The sequence below is a fragment of the Micropterus salmoides genome, unplaced genomic scaffold (assembly GCF_014851395.1).
Source record: "Micropterus salmoides isolate LMB-PRFRI ecotype aquatic unplaced genomic scaffold, ASM1485139v1 Ms_hic_scaffold_12, whole genome shotgun sequence".
Taxonomy (NCBI): domain Eukaryota; kingdom Metazoa; phylum Chordata; class Actinopteri; order Centrarchiformes; family Centrarchidae; genus Micropterus; species Micropterus salmoides.
The window spans coordinates 20,194,288-20,217,600 of record NW_024040263.1 but is presented as its reverse complement, the minus strand read 5'-3'; the positions used below and the strand labels follow the sequence as shown (position 1 = coordinate 20,217,600).

General features: G+C 38.8%; 1 protein-coding gene across 4 annotated transcripts in view; it reads left to right on the top strand.

The window, feature by feature from the left end:
- The window catches only part of tusc3 (tumor suppressor candidate 3), a 98,429-nt gene extending 87,274 nt beyond the window's left edge, over nt 1-11,155 (top strand). Inside the window, exons 10-11 of one of the 4 annotated variants that reach the window (XR_005443817.1) lie at nt 7,704-7,794; nt 9,722-9,746. Coding sequence is in view for 2 of the 4 variants with exons in the window: in XM_038713894.1 (XP_038569822.1) it covers nt 7,704-7,794; nt 9,722-9,737 (107 nt within the window). In the remaining 2 variants the exon portion in view is untranslated. Of the gene's footprint in view, nt 1-7,703; nt 7,795-9,721 lie in introns of all 4 variants that reach the window. The other 3 variants (XM_038713894.1, XM_038713895.1, XM_038713896.1) reach the window with 3 other exon arrangements.
- Nucleotides 11,156-23,313: the final 12,158 nt, after the last annotated feature.

Genomic DNA, 23,313 nt, shown 5'->3' with positions numbered 1-23,313 from the left:
TTCAGGCTCTTATCTGTCAGACATACCCTGAGTGCTGAGAGCATTGTCCTTAACTTTATTTGTTTTTTATTTATTTAATAGCAGTTGCTAAATAAATGTAAATGCTCCGTATTTGTATAGCGCCTTTCTAGTCTTTTCGACCACTCAAAGCGCTTTTACACTCCATCTGCATTCACCAATCATACACATTCTTACACTGAGCCTAAGTGCTCAAACAGAAACTAACATTCACAAACATTCATACACTGGCGGAACAGCCGCCAGGAGCAATTCAGCATCTTGCCCAAGGACACTTCGACATGCAACCAGGGGGAGCCAGAGATTGAACCGCCGACCTTCCGATTAACGGCCAACCCTCTCTACCTCCTGAGCACAGCCGCCCTAATAAAGAGCAAATAAAACTTAGAAGGCATTCCATCACAAACACCAGGATAATTTTCTACTCAAGAAATAGTCTTCCCAGTGTTTCTGAAAAAACAAATTTTTGTTGACTTTCTTCAAATGTAATTTTTTTATGTGACCCCCACTGTAGTCGGTTGGCAGCAGAAGTTCCAGTGGTATCAGAAATCTCTGATACTTTACTTTCACAAGATATCACAAAATCCTACTTGCAGCAGTAGTTTTGGAGATAATGATGGGGAAAAAATGTGCTGTGTGTAAAAGCATTGCTGGACATTAAAAACTGACAAGCGAGACTCCTGCACACACACACACACACACACACATACACACCAAGCATAAATTAACCATTATCGCACTACTTTCATTAGTGTGACATTTATTTGCATAACTGTCAATTAGCTGGAGCCGCTGTGAAAACGAGAAGCACTTGTTTCGCTTTCCAGTAAATCACTAAGATAACCTCTCACCTGCCCCATAACTGCCCCTGAATACTCAACTACAGTATTTAGATATGCATGGGGGGATGCCTACCTTTAGCATGCAAAGACCCCTTTACTATATTCCCTCCGTGATATACCCTTATTTAAATTGACTTGAGCATTGAAGATTTATGTGGCTTTATCAAAATTAACCTGATTTGGCTTGACTAGAAGATGATTTGGTATGCTCATAATTATTCAAGTTAATCTTAAAACAATTAAAATTAACAATTAAACAATTAGTTATCGCATGCTAGTGTGCGTGCGTTTAGAGGACAGGCAGTTGGTTTGATGCTGAATAAAGTCTCTTTTTTATGATGGGTCTAATGTTTGTCTTTACATTCATGTAAAAGACAAAGTTTTGCGTTGTCTACATGAAAACCACACACACAGAAACTGCAGTTGGAATCTGGCTAGTCTGTTGATGATATGTCCAATAAAAACTTTAAGTAAAAAAGAGATTTACCAAGGCTGCCCTTCAGCTGAATCATAAACTACACTGCACAAAATTATACACGCAACACTTTTGTTTTTGCCCCCATTCATTATGAGATGAACTCAAAGATCTAAGACTTTCTCTATGTGCACAAAAGGCCTATTTCTCTCAAATATTGTTCACAAATCTGTCAAAATCTGTGTTAGTGAGCACTTCTCCTTTGCTGGGATAATCCATCCACCTCACAGGTGTGGCATATCAAGATGCTGATCAGACAGCATGGGTATTGCACAGGTGTGCCTTAGGCTGGCCACAAAAAAAGGCCACTTGAAAATGTGTTGTTCCATCACACAGCACAATGCCACAGATGTTGCAAGTTTTGAGGGAGCGTGCAATTGACATGCTAACTGCAAGAATGTCTTTTATTGTGGCCAGCCTAAGGCACACCTGTGCAATACCCATGCTGTCTGATACTCTGTCACAAAATGTTAAAATGAATGTTACAGGAGACATTTTACTTAATACACGGTTGAAATGTTATTTTACAGTAAAATACATTTTATACTGTTAAATAAATTGAATGACACAAAATCATTCTCAGAAGGATTTAAAATTACAAATCATCACAACTGTTGCGGGACCACCATTGTAGAGGCAGCAGATCAGCTGTTCTGAGTGCAGCAGACATGCATACCAGAGCAGGTGAAAGATTTAATCAAATAGCTGATATTTTCCTAGATTCCCACAAGTATCTGCAGCCAATGGCTCAACACCATTTGTTTTTCCCATTTGTGCAGTTACAGCTCTCTTAACATATGCACATTCATACATTCCTCCTCCCCATTTTTGTTTGTCATGAAAGAATTTGCTAATTTATTATTTCTGTGGTGGGAGTGCACTGGTAACACTAAAGGTAAATCTCAGCTGACAATCAAACGTCTAGGCCAGTGTGTTTCTGGGAGCAAAATGTGTCTTGTACAAGGTAGATTTATTTATCATGTTCGCCCAAGCCCAGCCTTTTCCATCCTTGGAGGAAAAGGTGGAGGGTCTTTGTAAATTTATCAAAACTAATGGGGCCCCTGAACTGCACAAATGCTGTTTTAAGATTTTTAGTGGTTTTCTAACTGGGAGTTCCATGCTGTTTGAGGCAACACTGCATTGTACTACAAACCATGCATTGTTTTAATGATGTAGTTCGTACTATTTTTAAACTATATCACTGTTATGATTGGTGTTAATTCTGCAATTCTGACTACCAGCAACATTACAATGTGATACCAATTATGAAACCAGATATTCCTGAAACCGTATTACTTCCATTAGCAAGGTGGTTTGTACTGTCCCTACTAGTTGCCCGTGGTGTGTGTTTGGTTATGCTTTAATGTAACATGTTGGGGAGGCTTTTGTAGTGTAAAAGCGCTTTGAGTGGTCGAAAAGACTAGAAAGGCGCTATACAAGTACGGAGCATTTACATTTACATTTTGTATTGTCTTGAGTAAGTAAGTGGCATACAATGTAAAACAGCATAGATGTCACAGAGGGGATGATTCATCAACAGACAATTGAAATGGAAATTATATATACTAGCTTTAAAGTGCTACGTGTAGTACCATAGACATGTGCTGTCAGATTTTGTCAATAGGAAAGATAAGAACAAATATGTTATATTCCAACAAGACACATCAATGAAAAAAAATCTTTAATGAAGGGCACCTCCTGATGAGTCTTGTCAGAAGGGTTGAGCGTGCAGTGCATTTCATCATTTCAAATGGGAGGTGGTCACTTGACTGTACGATGACATGCTGGCGTTCCTTTTCTGTCAAAGCAGAGTTTCTGCATAATCTCTAGATTACACGAAGGGTAGTTAGATATTAGATGGCCTGTTCTGGTAATTACCTCAAACACAGTTACACACAAGTGGATTTTAATTAGAGTCGGTGTGATGAAAAAGCAGCTCGAGAAGCCTTTCAATTGCCTCTGTAGGGCCACACGCTGATGCACACACACTAAAAAAAGAATCTAAAGGCAAGATTATCAACTTTTGTTCTTCTTTACCCATGAGTTCTCCTTGAGATATTAAAGCCTGGCGATTAAAATGATAATGACTTTATAACTACCTCAAGACTTGTGTCTCAATATCTCAGTCTAAGTATCAGACTGAACAAGAACACACACAGTGACACAAAGCTACATATATGCACAGACACGCGTATGTGCATATGTGCTCATGTGCTTATCACCTGTGTAACACTGACATATTACGTGTACAGCACAGAGGACTCATTTATCAATTCTCTCTGCGCTCCATCATTTCTTTCAACCGGTCTCCACTCTCCCAGCTCATCCTTGCCTTCTTCCTCTCAAACTCTCTCTCGCCCTTTCCTTCCCTTCTTTTCTTATGTGCAGAAACTTATCAGGACACAAGCTTGCTAGAATAAACAGTTTTATATCCCACCCACCGCTGTCACTGGGATGACACACAAATTAAATAAGTGCATTATAAAGCAGCGCAAAGAATAGTTGTCTGTCAGTAATAGAGAGAGGATTAGGCTTGAATGGTAGTGTAATCACTGGATGTGGGTGTTAAATCCCTGCAACATGGCTTCCATAGTATTTGAAGTTATCTGCTGTTTCCATGGGCATCTGCACCGGAAATCACACACACACACACATCGAGTTTCTCAGCAACTCCAAGTAAATGGTGTTATACAGCTATAAATAATAGACAGTAGGAAGGTAAAAGTGAAGAAGGATAAAATACAAATAAGAAAGAACAAAATGCATGAAAGCAAAGCAAATCTGCAACCCAAAAATTCACATATCTTTCTGGTGCAATGCCAAAAGGCTGTAAAGAAGTACCACAATTCAAAACAACCAAAAAAAACTTGGCCAACTATAGGACATGACCTCAAAATACAAAGCTCCCAATTTTACGAAAATACAGCAAAATAACTATTCCTATATCAGACGTGACAGTATAAAAATATGTTTTTTTTAAATACAAAGCAGAATGTACAATCAATGTTCAGTTATTTATTAATTGTTTTCTTTAGTGAAGAGAGCTAAAGTGGTGAAATTAGTTTTCACAGCCTGCACATGTACATGCTTCACTTTAAAAACAAACTCACATTTGAGCATATACGCTCCCACACAAATGTCCATAAATGCACTATTTGGAGGCAGTACGGTGCTAGTGACTTTAGTTTGTTTTTTTTGGAAAGTGTACAGAAATAAGTTGTAAGTTTATTTACTGTACAAGCCCTTGTTCAATTGTTATTTAACAACAAACAAGGCAGATAACACAAAGAAATAATCCAACAGTCTAATAAAGGTAAATCCAATGGGCAAAAACAATGCAAAACATAGGGAATGATGAGGGAATGACAATACCCAAGGACATGTGAAACCAAATATAATAGAGAACAAGGAGGCAATGATCTAACTAACTAACTAACCAAAACCTAAACAAAAACACAGAGGCAAAGAGTAAAACAGGAATGGACATAATCAAAATAACAGAAAAATACCACACAAAAACCCAAGAACTCCCTTTTTCCCAATTCAGTCCAGACATGAGGGACAGATAATAGTAATAAGTCCTCAGAACGAAGGCGGTATCTTCCCGTGCCTTTCTTTTGGATGTATATTTGTAGGTATGGGGGAAGCAGACCATGAATAGCCTCATAAATTAGAATGTGCCAATGATCAAGTCTACGGGTGGACAGTGCAGATCAAGCAACCTAATCCCGAAGTAGGGTCTCTAACCGTTTTAAACAGTTTCAGGCTTTAAATGGATGCATGCATCTATACAACATTGCCATAGTCCAGCACTGACATCAAAGTGGCAGCGACAAGTCTCCTTTTGCCCTCAAAGGAAAAACATGACCTGTTTCTAAAATAAAAACCCAGTTTCACCTTCAGTTTTTTATTTTTAAAAGAGAGAGAATGCAGTTATGATACCCATATACTAGTATTGAGATACAGACTCAATCTCGGAGCCCTGAGAAGTAGTGATGGATGGAAGGTTCAGTGACTTTGATTTTGCATTGGAAAACAATGTAAGTTTTGTTTTGTCATTATTCAAAAATCATTTTAAATCAAACAAGGTATGTTGTACAGTATCAAAAGCAAGTTGTAGCTGACAAAAAGCCTGGTTTGGTGTTACTTGGCTGCAGCCTTTCTAACAGTTTGGCATAAAAGCAATGGAACAATTGCAGGTGCTTGTATCCAGAGGTTTAGTCAGTTTGTGACTGTTGAATCCAGTTACTAAACAAACAGTAAACTGTGAAGAACCATTTAGCATCATAATATCTATTCATAATAGTCCTCCTAATGAGATAGGCTTAACTTAATATGTTTATCGGCTTCCTCATGTTGGGGAAATGTAAATGTATTTATACCATGCCAATATATCATGATTTAAATTGAGCCAAGTCATACAGTCAAAAGAGGGATTACCACCTTTGTCAGTGAAGGAAATCATTCAGCTTAAACAACTTGTCATTTTGCCAACGTCATAAATCACATAGCATATTAGCATGCTTACTGCGTGTGTGTATTGGAGTGTCATTATCTATGCAAGCATGCTAAGATACCCCTCAGTGATAATTGATGAGCTATGGGAAATACATCCTACCATACTTTATGCAGATGCACAGACGTTCTGTCGCTCACGCAATGGCAGGCACATATGTGGAAATGGCAGCCCAGGGAACACAGGGGCATAAAGGCTCTCCCTTGAGACGCACTCTCAAATATGCAGTGCTCTCAGTCAATTCACTCAGTCAATGTTACACACTCACACACACACACACATACACACACACACACACACACACACACACAGGTTTGTAATACTTAATACTTGTAAGGACATTGTCTCGAATTAGTTATGTTTTATGTACCTTTATGTAACCTCAGATCTGTTCTCCCACCTCTCAAAAAAATGTGTTTTAAACAATTTACCCTCATGGCTGATGATCCTCATAAGAATAGAAGTATAAGAAAATGCGCCCATACATACACTGCCTGAGCCTCCTGTGTGTTAGTGCACAACATGCCTGCCATTGACAGATTAGGACTTGAATGTCCTATAAAAGGCTGTCTCTCTCTCTCTCACTCTCATTCTCACTCTCACACACACACACACACAGTTTGTCCTATGATTCTTATGTATAAAATACAAATAAAGTGAAAGAAAAGAGAGCAGTTATGTACCCGCGAACCAAGAGCAATGGGAGCAAATAATGTAGTCTTATACACACATGCGTTACAGATCACTGAATACGCACACACTGAGTCCTGAAGATGAATGACAGCAAACACACACACAAATTGACACTGAGAATCTGCCTTACATTTTCCAAGCCAAATCTTTTGTTCTGACATTGCCTCATCGCTCTCTCTCTTTCTCACACACACATACACATAACTTTACACGCACATACACACACACACACACACACACACAGTGTGAACAAGCGCATATCTCACTATTTAGTCTCCAGGAGAGGTCCTCATCCTAATCCCTGATTAACAATATCAGTCGGTGGTGACAGTTTAATTTAACACAGTGCTTCTCAAGGATTAGCTGCTACATGAGGGTGTGTGCATACACTCATACACCCACACACAAAGACACACATAATTCCACTGCAGATTAAAGATCATGCTTATGTATATTTCACTTTAGAATAGCCACTAAGGAAATAGGAAGATGATAATAGTTGCAAACACAATGTTCTGTAGCACAGCAGGGTTGATGACGAGAAAGAGGCAGTGGCACACACCTATACCTATACGTTGAGGGATTGCCTAAATATAGGTATATATTTAGGCAATATTTTTGGCATGATTAAGAGCACCAAGTTATGTTTTAGACTTTTCAACATCCTTGCTACTAGCATTTTAGCAAATGTCAGTTATTTAATTTTTTGTTATCATTTGGCTGTGCGTGTGTAAGCCAGTATAGGTGCTTACATGAGACACAACACAAGAGGATGCTTTCAGTGTGTACCATGTCTAAACCCTGCAAGCACATTGAATTTGAACAGAGATCAAACGGAGTTGCATCAGTGGTTATAATGTGCGTGAAATGATTCAAGTGGTTGCCTTTAACCAGGAATCAAATATTGTCACAGGCCATTGTCTAATGATTATTATGCATGTAACAGGCTGTCTGGAGGACCTGCAAAAAGTTTGAAAAATATGGTAACTTAAAAGCATCGGGTGTAAGTTAGTTTTCAGTTGTTCATGTACTGTTTTTATTTTATTTTATTTTTTTACTTGTGTACACTTCAGTTACATGTGTAGTTCAGTTGTGCAGTTGGTCCTAGCAGCTTTTATAACCAGCAATGTTCTATGTGTGTGTATGTGTCTCTTTCCAGTCATCTGCCTGGTTGGCCTTGGCCTGGTGGTGTTTTTCTTCAGCTTCCTGCTCTCCATTTTTAGGTCCAAGTATCATGGATACCCCTACAGGTAGCAATAGCAAACATACAGTACCACTGTAGAGATGCTTGCACTAGTTTCATTCACCTTACTTGACAGTTATTCAAACAAAATATACAAGCACTCAATGAATCTTAAAATCACATCTTAAGTTGACATAAAACCACTGCAAAGTTATTGCAGACAGTGCAAAAACAGGATCCATCCATTCCCATTATTTCATTGATCTTAAGACAGGTGTTCAATTGGAAACGATCCTTCCAAAATATACAAGTCTCAGCGCCAAGGCTCTTTCTCAAGAGACCAATCTTCCAGCTAAAACGTCAACAGAGATTTCCAGTCTGACTTTGTTGACTCATAGTGTTTCTTGTGTTCATAGTGTTTCTTGATGATTTGCAGGACACTTAGTATACAGTATATTAATACAGATTTATTTTCGACGTTACCCTGAATATTAGAAACCATGGCTCCATATTAGAACTTCTCCACAGTTTGTCATATAGTGAATGGACACTCATATCATATAGTGTTTGGACACTAAAACCTGATAGCATGGTGAGCCAGAACAGCTGCAATTTGGTCCCACTTTGAGCTAAAGGTCACCACTACATAAAGATTTAATGTGTGACAGAAGACACTCTACAAGTCTGCACAGTCTGGGTCCAATTCACCGCCACCTGAGCAGCTGTAGGATATTACAGTGCAACACCACAACACCTCCAGGTGCGGAAACTCACCTTTGGAGCTGGAAGGGATTGAAGACGTTCAGGGCACTTCACCAGGGCAGATCATTTATTGTCATTGGGGCTTGAATCCTGTTGTGACCTGTGGCTTGAAATATGACCAGATTGCATTGTGTCAAGTCCAATGGTTGTTGTCTAGTGACTTAAAACCATCGATGGAGAGTTTAGTCTTGGAATAAAACTGGTAATGCTTTATTTTACAGGTCTAATCTGAAAAAGGTTTTGTGAAAGAAAGAACTCTGCAATTTGGTTTATAGGGATTGTATGTTTAACTAAAAACAAGAGAGACCAAAAGATTCTCAAGGTTACACTAGCAGTTAATTGGAAATTATTTATTGGAGATGTACCCTGTAGTACAGTGTAAGCCAAATGATAGAGTTCTTTTCAGGAAACCTTTTGGAAATTATTTGAAATGTACAGGGCCATAAACTAAAGCAAGAAACCTACAGTATTTGAAGTGAGAATGCTTTGATAGAGCCCTTCTCTATTCCTATTAATCTATTAATCAGTTAAACTATACAAAAGGAAGATTCTGGCAGTATTTAAGTGAAATGTGATTTGAGTAGTAAAGTTGAGCTGGTTCTTGAAATGAGAAAGGAGTCTGAGAATAATTATTTGAAGATGTATTTATAAATTCCTGCAATGTATAAGTCAGTATATTGTTTAATGTGAAATATATACACATCTGATCTGCTTACCAACAAAGAATGAACTGCCTAATAAGGCAGCAGTCAGTACCACCTCAGAACTGCCATAAGTCAATAGAGCAAATGTGTATTTAGTGGGATTAGACAATGCTGCTAGGAGTGATACTTTAAATAGGTGTCTACTTTTCCATTTGATTTGACTGTGACTTCCTATTTGTTATTAAAGTGCATGTTTTGGATTTTTAATGGAACATAGCATGTCTAGGGGCAAGTCTACCACTCTTCAATTTCCTTTCCTGTTTAATGGAGACAGACGCATCTTCTGCTAACATTTGAGCAATTTTGCCTGATTACATGCTTCCAAGACCTGCAATGAGCATTTTCTAACAAGATAATCATCAACAGCCACGGGTATTTAGCTTTAATTTTTGGCCTCTGCAAAAAATGTTTTATGTTGCTGTGCAACACTAGCCACAACAAAAACACTGTATTTATATCCTTTTCTTCTTCTCTTCTTTGTTTCTCTTTTTTCATCTGCTCTGCTCCGTTTAATCCTCTGTCTCTCAGCTTCCTTATTAAGTAAAAAAAAAAAGACAGAAGCGGAATTCAGGATGGCGACGAGGCGGTTGGTGAGGAGAGGAGGAGTCTAGAAGATACTTGAAGAGGAGGAGGCAGTGTCACTATTGAGTCTAAAGTGTATCGTGGGGTTTCCTTTTTTGCGTGTTGTTTTTTTTTATCAGCTGCGATCATAAACTCTGCAAGCTGAATAGAAAATAAATTATTCCTTCTTATACTGGAAAATAAAGGTGTTTGGCATGTCTCTCTATTTTTGTTGTTCGTCGTTTCCTTTCAGGGGCTGAATATTCTGTGTGGGTAGAAACACTGACCTGTGACTGTGGTATGCTGTTTTTTAATCTATGTATTGCCTTAGATTTATGAATACTGTGTCACAGGTGAAGGGAGGGTAAGAGACAAGTGAATTCACAACTGGGTGTTGAGAGGACAGGAAGTGGAATTGCATGTTAGAAATATGGTTAACGTGGTAAAGGTTGAATACTGAAGTAGAGATGCGAGCTGAGAAAATGTTTCATGATTAGTTAGTAGTAAAGTTTATTAACTAGGTGTAAAATCTGTGCTTGTCACGTCCTTGTCTCTTATGGTGACAACACATATGCCGCTTTCGGAGAAGCACTCATAAAGATGCTAATCTGTAGCTTGGAAATTCCTGCTTCAGCTTCTGCTGTAGGTTTGGAACTCAGTCAGACCCTGTCAGAATTGATATAGCTAAAATATGACTGACTCAAACAAAGAAAAGTGTGCAGATATATAAAGAGACACATACTGGAATAAATCCAGTCATTTATCATAGTTTATATGGCTTTTCACTCTTACGCAGTACTATTTTGTTTGTGTCTGACGTTTGGGCTTTACTCAGACCAACATATGTTATTGTCCTCTCTCCATCCCTGTAATCTCATTTACATTTTATGTTTGAAAAATGTTTTAACTGGATGTATAGTGTATTATCCACTGACAACTCAATTATAATCTATATTAGGCAGCTAAAACATCTTGGTTCTTAGGCAAAGATTGTGGTCATCGTTTAATAGTAAAAAAAAATTGTTGCGTTGACCAATATGAGCACAAACCCAACATGCAAGTCTTTGACAAAAAACACTAATTCAGCCTCCACACTCTTACTTTTTACTGCGCTTAATGAACATCCACTTTCCCCTGCTCTGGCACATCACTGATGCAAAATAGTACAGAATAAACAGAGTTCACAGAAGACTGTCTACGAGTGCTGTAACTTTTTTTGCTGAATGTGAGAAGCATAGGTCATTTAGAGAATTCATACATTTCTTCACTTGTGGACTGCCCACTAAAACACTGAGTGGGCTGGAGCATTGAAACCATTTATGTAATCTGCTATTTGTGGGCTGGCATGTGGTGCCGAACATAGACCAGTTTTGACAAATGTAATAAAAATATTGCCTCTCAGACTTCCCATTCTTGTATATTTTTGTTTCAAATCATTGGAAGAGTGAACCATTGTCAGTGTGTGTGTGAGAGCTAATCTACCAAAAACAAATCTAAACTGAGCTTAACACTAACTGAGTTGGTCACTGCACTGAAATTGCAGAGCATTTTCAGTTTTTTTATCTTTTCCTTCCTTTTTTTTATGTAGTCAGGAACTATATACTGAACTGAGTTCAGTAAAGTTGGCTATAGACTTTTTGAATAGTGTATATTGCCAGTACATGCAGGGAATGAAATTAACTAAAAGGTTACTGAGCTCCTTTCTATTTACTCCAGAGACAAAGTATAATTAGAATAATTACCTTCTGCAAGATGGTAATAAGCATAGTCACCTTGTAAGAGATGAGAGTTAATTGTACCCAGTAACGCCTGCCATGCTAATAAATATCTTCCTTGGAGTGAGTAGAATAATAACCGTAATAACCAACTTCAGCCATGCCATGTCCAACTTATTAAGGGGCCCAATGTCAAATAATTTTTGTGTCGAGGATGTAGAAGGGCGTAGTTGTAGTACGAATTTTAAACTACTTGAATGATACAATGAAACAATGCTGATCGTCAGCACTGAGAGGAGAATTCCATCTGTTTCCATTCAGCTGTTGGCCTTTACGGTGTGGAGGAAATAAGCAGAAGAAATGTCACCTGCTGGGGCGGGGATAAGTATTGGCAAATGGAGCGAAATCAACGTGAATATTAGATAGAGGGCTGTTGCACAACAAAATACATAATGACAGAGAATAAGCTTCACACTTGATTGAATTAACAATGTTAATTAAAGTAAAGAATTTAGGCTGCTTGTGTTCTATCCTGTATAAAACCAGGTTCAGTTTATGAACTCATATTCTCTGAATCCTTTATAGTTTGGGGCCTCAGTGCTGGCAATCAAATACTGAAAATTAAACCTAACATACAGCAGTATCAATAATATGATTTTTTATTTATTTTTTTTTCAAAACCAGCATTTGGTTTCTGTTATTGTGCTCAAATGTAAAGTATTATGTACACTGGATGTGTGCAACTGAGTGATTTAATGAATTTGATAATTATAGAATTAAATAGCGCGGGTTGCAAAGATAAACATCTAGTGTTCTTTTTTATATGTTGTGGTGAAAATGTCATAGACCAAACAGGTGCAACAAATGCAACCTAACAAACCTGATCAGCATTTCTCATAAGACATCAGTAGTATGGAGACCAACTCTGGTCACAGTAAATACACCAAATACACTTAAGTTTAATCCTTGAAATTAACTGTACTTGCTCATTGTTTGGGGTCCTATAGACGCATCTGTTGTAAAGTATGTGTAACATTTTTAACAATACAAAATCAATATTGTTCCCCTCTCTAAATACTGTCTTCTTTTTTTCTGACCATAGCACAATATTTGGGAATGTATTGCGTTAGTAACCCTTCCCTTTGTGCTAGATTAGACTCCAAAGAGGTCTAACTCCCTGTTACACCTCATATGAAAAACTCCAATAACATATGTCCAAATAGACATACTCGGGATTTGGTAGGCGTAGCGCTGCATAAAACTTACTGTCAAACACAATCACAGATGGGCAGTGCGGTAGTGCAGTGGTTAGCACTCACAGCAAGAAGGATGTGGGTTCAAACCCCGGTTGCCCTGGCCTTTCTGTGTGGAGTTTGCATGTTCTCCCCGTGTCTGCGTGGGTTCTCTCTGGGTGCTCTGGCTTCCTCCCACCATCCAAAGACATGCAGGCTAGGTTAATTGGTGTCTCTGAAATTGTCCTTAGGTGTGGTTGTCTGTCTATGTGTGGCCCTGCGATGTCAAGGGTGTACCCCACCTTTTGCCCAATGTAGCCTGGGATTGGCTCCAGCCCCCCCGCAACCCTGTACGTAGGATAAGCGGTTGACAATGGATAGATAGACAATCACAGAGGTAGAGCATATCAAAATCCATTGCATTTAACTATGTTTTACAGCTGGGGTCTAAAATAATTACTGGCAGATTAGTGATATTCAGTGCTTTTTAGAAAATAATAATAATAACAATTAAACAGCATTTTATTAGGTTTATTAGTCAATAGGTATGATTGCCTGTATCTTTCCCTGTGTAGCAGGCTGTTCAGTGTGCCTTCAGTCCAATGCATGCTGGGATAGGTTTCTGCCTGTGACTAGAGCACTTTAATAAAAAAATTTGTTGTACAATTCAAAGGTATTAACTGTTCTCCAGTATGAGCACAGGAGCTGCAGCATGAAATCAGCTGGATTAAATAAAAATTAATAGGCTTTCACAACAACAGAAGAACACATTCACAAGAAACCTTTCAAATTTATTGTGTGACTAGTTGTTATTGTTCTTTTGTACCCGCTAATGTTTACTTCCATGCTTCCATTTGAAGAAAAAAAATCAAAGAAATGCTGTTGGCATTTGGATGGTGACGGCAGGATTGACATTTATGGAGGTCATGGTGGACATATTTTACAGATAGTAATTCAGAGACAGCTTCAACTTTTCCAGGAGGCTCTTTTTCATTTCTGTTATCCTGTTAAAGATCTGCTTGTTTACAGTCTGACTTACACACGGCCAACATGCTCTTATTGCTATCGCCTGATAAAATCAAGAGGTGACCGCAGGTCGCTCAGCATTCTTCATATTTTACTATTCATTTGATTTTGACCTTTAAACATGTGCTCCTGCTGAGGTTGCTTTGTCACAGCACATATTCGCTGCCTCCTCATTGTAACGTGTGCAATATATATTAGTGTGTGCATTGGGCATTTTGCAACCTTGAGAAGTGCAGTCAGCCTTCACTTACTCAAAGCAATACCATTCATGAACTGCTATGCAATAAGGTTGATCTAATTATTGAGCCAAGCCATGTGTAACTAAAAAAAAATAATCATTCTCAGCTTTGAGGGAAATGTTTTTTGCAATTGAATTGAACTTTTTTTCGATTTCCATTCACCTTCTGTAACGTGATATAATGCAATTAATCTTGAATAATTTCAAAGCTACTGGTGCATTGTTTCTCAGTAGTGGTGCTGATTCGGCGCCGATGTCTGATGTTCTTGTCTCTGACCTCTGTGCCGGTGTCCTGCTGCACCACAACAAACTTCTGTTAAGGGCATGATGCCACCTAAATGTCGACCAACCTCTCCCCTCATCTGCAGTCCACAAACACTTTCTCCTGGCATCCACACCACAGCTACACTAATTATCATCAGGGTGCTGCTTCAATTGTTGCTGTTTTGTTGCATCAGTGTCTGTGTTTGTGTGTTCTGCTTGTTCTTGTGTGTATGTGTGTGTGCATGGATCAAAGTGTGCGCAAGTGTCTGTGAGTACATGCGTGTTGTTTTGAATTGGTTGTGTAATGGTTACATCTCTCTCTGTCTCATCCCTCTTGAACAGCTGTTTCTCTTTTTTGAGGTACTTTCCAAAAATGAACCTGTATGATGTAAAAGACAGGATGGACCAGATTGCTATGAGAAGTTAATTAGAAATGGAAATAGCTAAAATAATATCTTCACAAGATTTTAGAAATAAATAATAATTGACTTGTTAAAATGCAGATTACTTCACAGTCTTCTCTCTCTATCTTCTCCTTTTCTGGTGATGCCTGGCTGCTTCTGTTCAGCAGTTTTTTTTGTCACGTGTGAAGGTCATGTCAGCTCAGGAACCTACACACATGAAAGATATCCTTTTTGTGCATATTGTCTTGGTCAGGTTACACCAGTGGAATTTTACAGTGAAGTGTCATCACTTCTTCTCTTGTGCGCATGGCTTCTGGTTTTTTGGTTACAGAATGAATCTTCTTGTAGGAAAGTCCTCATCAGCCTTAAACAAATTGGGTTTGTTTCAAAGAATGTCATGATTTGACATGTGTCATGCACGATATCAATCCCTGATGTGTATGAAAATTCATTTATTTTCATTTGACACAATCCTTGAAACATCGTCTAGGTCCTATGAACATCCACTACAATTTCCAGAAGTAATCACACCACTGATGAGAAAATGTACTTCAGGAAACTGATTGCAGGGAGGATAATTCAGCAGTAAGTATTTCCTTGATGCTTATGCTTAATTCCCTATGCCCACCGCCGACACCGCTATCACCATTCCTACCAGATCCTGCCTGTGGATAAGCCGGGTTCTGCCCTGAAACATAATCACAAGATTTACAGCAATCACAACCTGCATTACCTGAAAAAGAGAGAGAGAGAGAAGGGAGTGCATGCAGAGTCTGTCATGGAAATGAAGAAAAAGCATAAATAAAATGATAAGTTTACACATAATACTAGATGATGCTGTGGCACGACAGCTTGTGAGGTGCAAGATTCTGAAGTACTAAGTATCAACCACATATGATATCACCACTTCTATTTGCAGAAGAACTCATTTTGAAGAGAGATTTCAGCTCAGATCTATTTTTCTGATACATAATCACAAACAGTAAGGAAAAAATATCTTTTAAAAGAATCTGCAAGTGCAGGTGTGAAATCGAGGGAAGAGGAGATATAATGTTATCTATTTTGTGAAACTTTCATTACATTTTTTTTGCAAAACATCTAGATGATGCATTGAAACTTTCTACTTCTCAAAAGTTATTCCAACTTGTTAAACTTTCATCATGCCACAGGAACATTCATTAATTTTATGATCAAATGCAAAATATCACAAGCGAAGAACAATGTTGTTTGTCGTTCCTGAAAGTATTTCTTTCATCAAACAGGATTTTTGCCAGCATCTGCCAAACACTGATGTTGATGAAGTTTATATTTTAAAGCACACTTTTCATTTTCTTACCGAAGCATCATATCTTTAAAAAAGTCTCATTTATGTAGGAATTTGTGTTCTTTGATTAATGAGTCTTGTGATTGGCCCACCACTGCAGCTGCTACAATCCATACTGTCTTTGTTAAAGTCGAGCTTTATATTTTTTGTTTTTTGTTTTTTTTTTATTAGGTGACACAACACATAACAGTTGAAATACATAACAGACACAACAGTATGTGGTGAAAATACACAAAAACAGAAATGAAAAACAAGTGTAAACAGTTTGACATAACGGCATGTTGGAAATTAAAGATGTTCAATGGCAATTTGTGTGTTTGTGTGTGTATGTATACAGGAGGTAGAAAATGGGAGGTGGTGTGGGGAAATCTGAATTGGGAAATATGGAGAGCGCAGTGTATTTGACGGAGTTGGCATTGCCGAGATGCCACCAAAACTTTTGAAAAGTATGGCTCTACGGCTGGGGCGGCTGTGGCTCAGGAGGTAGAGCGGGTTGGCCGTTAATCGGAAGGTCGGCGGTTCAATCCCTGGCTCCCGGCTCCGCTTTGAGTAGTGTGTCGAAGTGTCCTTGGGCAAGATACTGAGCCCCTGGCGGCTGTTCCGCCAGTGTATGAGTGAGTGTGAATGTTAGTTTCCGTTTGAGCACTTAGGCTCAGTGTACGAATGTGTGTGACTGGTGAATGCAGATGTAGTGTAAAAGCGCTTTGAGTGGTCGAAAAGACTAGAAAGGCGCTATACAAGTATGGAGCATTTACATTTACCACACACATGTGGTGTCTGATAAATTATAAATGAATAAAATGCGGTAAGATTATTTGAGGAAAAACTGGGAATACGAGTAACGTGATAAAGCATCTCATCACACAATCAGCCAGTAAAGAGCATGCCTTGGCCCAGAGAACATTGTCAGGGAGTCAATGTCAGAGAGCTGACATTACTGTTACAACTGTTAAGGACTGACTGGCATGTGGCTAGATTGAGAATTTCGGTTGTGATGTTTTAAATTACACTGCTCAAATAACACTTATATTTATTTTATAAAGATGTTAATAATTTTAACACTTTCAAAATGTATTTGTGTTAAAATCATTTGGATGGGAAGGAGTGGTGGCAATTTACGCAACTGAATGCTTCCATTCACATGATGGGTATTGAATGAAGTAGAAAACAAACAAACAAAAGTATCAAATGAAGTACTTTAGTACTTTGAAGTACTTTAGTACTTCATTTGTGTCAGTATCACTCAAGGGTACTGATATTGGTACTGGAATTGTACATTTTTAAACACCCTTTAATACAGAGGATACATCACAATGACTTCACTTCCTGATGTTACCTCTAGCACCACCAGCAGGTTGACATTTTTGGCTTTTGGTGAAAAGTTGTAATTTGCTTTATATTGGTTAGATTGCCATGAATTTTTTTTTCAAATATGTTATTTGTATTGTGAGTATGCATTCCCTATTTCTACCGTTTTTGGTATACATATGATTTGAGGATACAAGCATGTACAGAACATACAGAATGTACAAGATTCGTTCTCTCCCCAAACTGCTCTCATCGGAAACCATCTTTACTCTTCACTTCTTCACCAAACAATATGCTAAACCCGTCAAGAGACAGCAAGTCAACTTCCTCAGCAAGTCTGAAAGTTTCCTCTCACAGAGATCTGAAGAGCTGTTGTCAATCTGGGCCTCCTATCCTATAACGCCACAACACTGTCTCCATGGCAGCCGGTGGCCTCAGACCTATATGAAGTGCTCTCATATCATAGTAACAGAGTGCAAGAGTGAGTGTGTGCACATTTTTTGAGTGTTGTGAGAGACACAGGGAGAAAGTTAGGTGGAAAACAAGGTAGTAATACAAGTTGCCCTGACCAAAACAGCATTTGCATTTTCTGCTAAAAATAACTTTTATGGCCTATAATTATGTTGTGTTTAAACAGGATTTCTCTACATGTTTTTTTCTATTTCAACTTCATTAATTTTCCTTTGCAGAGGGTTAGCCAGGATTTTCTCTCTGGTGTTAAAGCTTCTAATTGTGCTTTGCAATGCACACACATACAAATAGACATACACACGTATAAACACCTACACTGTACCATGCAGACTGTAATTACATGCTGTTACAGAGACGGCCTTAGGACCTGTCAGGATGCCGTTTGTTCCAATACTTCAAGTAGGTACACTGTACTGCCCAGAAATACATTTTCTTTCTCTCTCCCCCTCACACACACACACACAGGCACACAGTCCCAGTGATGCCCAGCTGGCGCAAGAAAGCTAGGTTTCAATCTGTTTTCTGTGAAGTGTAGTTGTCATACAGCAACAGGCAATACAAAGTAATTGTCTGTCTGTACTCCTCTTCCAACTCACTCACTTCCTTCTTTCACTATATTATTACTGACTGTCTCTCTCCACTTCCCCTCACCCTTCCTCGAAGGACACTGAAGAAGACAACAATCACAACTCATCAAGTCACCATCAGCTTCTAATTAACAGTATAATTGTGGCTAATTAATAAATTGATTAAAGAGCCTCGGCAGGAGCCAATCAGACGCCACCCTTTGTTTCCCAGAGGGCTGACAGCAGTGGAATCACCTCCCCCAACTCTCTCCATGACTTCAAAGGGAAGAATTAGATAAGTCAGTGGCTGTCCTGCGAGAGAACGAGCTAATTTTCTTTCACAAACAAACTGTCAAAACACACGTTTCATACAGCGACCGGAGGGGTCTGAGATCATCATCAACGTTACGACTTTAAAGAGAAGTGCTTTCTTAGCTGTGCAGTGGCTGGGTGTTGAGAAAAGAGCCTTTCAAAGGGTAGCCTTCAAAGGAGGTTTTAATTATTACATGCAGACTCTCAGTCTCTGTTGTCGTCTCTCTGTCTTTCCCTCGCACTTACTCTCTCTATATATATTTTCCCTTCTCTCCCTCAGCAACAACCTGCCAGATTTAGATGAAATCAGTTGAAAAAGTAATAACCCTCAAAATTAGTTTTTAATTATATCAGCACTCGATCTCATGTCACCCACCACCACCTCTTTCTCCCACACTTGCCGGATTCACTAACAAGGTGAAAAAAGTATAGTGACAGTTAAATATATCAAGAATCACAAGTCTCTGTTGTTCACTCACCCTCAGCAAAACTGATGCTGATAACTGGAATTCAGCTGATTTCGGAGGCAGAGGACTGTATATATAGAAGACGGATCCTGACAGATTTAAAAATAAATAAATATTTAGAAATAAATAAATGCTCAATAAATAAATAAACCCGATTAAATGCCCAAAAATAAAATAAAAAATAAATGCAGGCAGTAATTAAATTATACAATGAGACATAAATGTATAAACCTCTTTTAATTAGCTTCTTTGTTTATTCACCTTTGTATTAATTACCTTATTTATTTATAACTTCTTTTTTAAGTGTATTTATGTATGTGTTTGTTTTATTCTTCCTTTGCACTTCCTACCGTATTTATTCTTCAGTGGTATTTATTTCTTCCTGTCCTTTTTACATTACCCTTTGCATTTCTTCCTCATTATGCAAATGAGGGGAGGCTGTGTCTCAAGGGGTCAACTTCTTGCTGTTTCCAGTTCAATTTCAAAATAAACTTTCAGAGATTTTGTTTGAAATATATCTCAGTGAATTTTCTTTACAGTGCATACAGGGAAGCCCTAACATCTGACATTTAGGGCCCCAATGATGAGCTACGATACTAGAAAATCTATGAGTAATGTTTATGTTTTTGACATTTAAACTAAAAAAGTATAATGTGAACTTTGTCAGCAGTTTCTGTTCAGCAGCTGACATTGGATGTTGGAGATCCCTTATATGCACTAATAAGGTGTCTCAACTCTTGACTGCATTATCATGCAATGATAACATGAATTAAGTGTCATGATTAAAGAGGTGGTATTATGCTCATTTTCAGGTTCAAAATCTTGGGTTGTACCAGAACAGTTTTACATGGTTTAATAATAATAAACAAAATACACCATATTTTTCTCATACTGCACATTGCTGCAGCTCCTCTTTTCACCCTATGTGTTGTACACTCCGCTCTTGAGCTAGGGAGTGATGCATCAAATGCATGAAATCTGTGTTGGGAGTTGCACATGCGCAGTTCCCAGGTAAGGACTACTAGCCAATCAGAAGCAGAGAAGGGCGGGTCGTAAGAAACAAGGTAGTGTGATCCAAATCAAAGCCGCTTCAGACTGCGACCGTAACCTAGCAGATGGTGTAAGTTACTCAGTCCACAACCACACAACATCATTGTTCCACATCTTACCATAAACCACAACAAAAATCACCATATTTCAACTCAATTTTACATAAAAATTGGCCAAACAATTTGAATGTTTGCTCAGTAGCTTTCACATCAGGTGTAACATTAGCATTATAGCTATAACTTTAGCTGTGTTAGCCAACGTTTACAACAACTCCGCACTTGAACAGTATGTGAAGTTGTATTGCTGTGTTTATTGTAATTCACAACCAATAAAGCATACTTACAGGTTGTGATTGTGAATTTCCAGTTGCATTGTCTTTTAGGACTAAACGTTGAACTGTTGCTGGTGTTCTGATGATCTATGCTGCCTTGCCGAAAAATGCTACCATAGCGCAAATCGATAGACTCGACTCTACTCGGCCCTGCTCCGTTTTCCATTGCAGATAGTACCCAGAGATAGTACGTAGCTTGTCGTCATAGCGACACCACACACAACTGCCGCGACGTAATGTTCAATGCGACACACACACCAGCGATCCACACAGCTCTCTTTTTTAAGTTAAAACGTTTCAGTATTACTCAGAATATAAAGACAGATAAGCGGTATGAAAACCTTCCAGCTGTGTTTTCCTCTGCTGTTGTTGCTGCAGCGGTCTGTGTGACGGCGGGAGAAGGCGGCTCTGTGAGCAGGTGGCTGGCCGGCCTCACACGCTCCTCCCGTGGGTTGGCACATGCTTCCCTCGCATCCACTTGCGGAGCTCCTCAACTCCGAAAATATTCAAGCACATTTTTGTTCCGCCATCACTTCTCATAAAACTGTCAATATTCAAAATCTACACAGCTGATTTCTCACTTCAAAATTTTGCAGAAGTGGATTTAGTGATGAAATTCCATACGAAAACTGTAATATATAAAACTTTCTGTTGCTGGCCTCTGTCTGGTGCACGCAATGATGATGCAGTGAATAGTGAATATTCTCTCTGACCAATCAGCAGTCTGTGTCAGCAGTTTTCACATTACATTTTAGTATCCCTCAGCTCGCTTGGAACCTCGATGGAGGTGAGGTGATACGAAAAAAAGTACCTGGAAGCAGGTACAACATTTCTACAATGTAAAACCAAACAAAGGCAAGTCGAGCCAAAGGGCCTCTGCTCAGACTAGCTTGGTTTGAGGGCGTGCCTGACCCCCGCTAGCTGCTTGGCAAGCTTTATGACGTGTTTTCATTGTGACGTCACAAGTAAAGGAAGTGAAGGGCTGGACTACAAACGAGCTGTTTTCAAGTGGTTCAGAGCAGAGCTTTCTGTGGGAGATGGGAACTCCCTTTGGGCTGGACTTTGGGTTTTTTCACTTTTCAAACCTGTTACATGCACAAAAAAGATATATAACTTAATAAAGGAGAGGGGAAAAGCCAAAAAGCATAATACCACCTCTTTAAATCAATTGACCCTTTTCTAAAGTTTCTGCAAGATCAATTTTATACTGTACTGAAACTAACTCAAACCAAGGGCTACCAGAAGGTCATGTGATCAGTCATGCTTTAAAAAATTATAACAGTAAAAATAAGAAATTTTTATGTAGTGGAATAAAACATACAAAAGGACCTGTACGGTCTTTTAATTAATTCCAGAGTTACCATTAACAAGCATGACCACTGCTAAGAAGAAGAGCCCTATTGGCAAGAACAAGGAGATCTGTGTGCTCTGTTCATTTAACATTTTTTAACTGACTGATATAAAAAAGAACACATTTCAGTATCTCTTACCTATATTTTCTCACTCTTCAGTAACTATTTATGAAGAACACCAAACAACGTCTCCCTTCTGCATCTCTGTCTTCCCCAGCTTTTCTCCTTCTCTACCCTACTTTTACAAAATATCTTTGAACTCTAGGAGACCCTGCACCTCCCTCCTTTCCAGCTCCCCTGAAGACGCTTTCTTATCTACCCCTGAGGCTGCAGAGGGAGTAGAGGGACAGTTGCCATGGACCTACAGAGAGATGCTGAGCAAAAATAGTTACTATCCCAGAAGATATCAAAATCTGGATGGGGGCCTCACTCCAACACACACATACATAGAAAGAGTAACTCAGCCCTCATGTTGTGCCCAGTGACCAGCGCTTCAAAGAAAGTAGTCTCAAAGGTTTCCGCAGTTACAGGAAGTACTGGGTGAAACATGGGGCCTCATTTCCATATTTGTTATTTGCATAACACCTTTGTCATTTGTTTTTGATGCTGATCAGTATGAAACTGTCTGCATGGCCTTTCTGCAGCTTGAAACGCACACAGACTATAAAGAATTAAGACACCAACAGAAACACACACGGACAAACTCAGAAACGAACAAACCCAAAGCTGACTGGATGAAAGAACGCATACAAATAGAATAATCACCACAAACAGTACAGATGAACACACATTGACACACATCCACACAGTATAGATGGACAAACTAAAGAATGTAGCTACTGTAATTTTCAAAAGCAATTTAAGTTAGCAAAGTGTGTGTGTGTGTGTGTGTGTGTGTGTGTGCGCGTAAGTGTGGATTGTGTGTGTAAGACAACTGCAGTGCAAAACATCATCTGCTGCACAGATTGTATTATTTGAATTCATTTAATCATAGTCATAGTGTTAAATCCAATGTGCTTGAATTATTGTTGGCTTCTGTACACACACACATTTGTTTTGCTGCTCAGGAAGATACGGATATGCACGGAGCATATGTATAAAATGCTATATACTGTATATATTATGTAACCCCTGCGTTTGAGTTAAAAAGTGAATAGCAGACCACAAGTGTTATCATATTAGGCTCTGTCACTTCAAGAGGGTAGCCTCTGACCCTGAGCTGTGACAGACTATGCTGTTTATTTTAGGAGAGGCCTCTGATTCGTCCAAGTAGATGGCAATCACGTTTCTAAAATTGTGACTTGTTACACCAGTGTTGTGCCGAATGTGTGTGTTTTCTTTCGAGGTAGCGACCAGCTACAGAAGAAAGAAAAGTGTTATTTCATTAATGTACAGAGACAGTTAGTAGCCTGGCTTGTTTATAATAAGTTTGTCACACTGCTACACAGTTTTGTGTATTGTAGTGTGTGTGAGAGCTATTGGTCTGCAGACAGCAACAG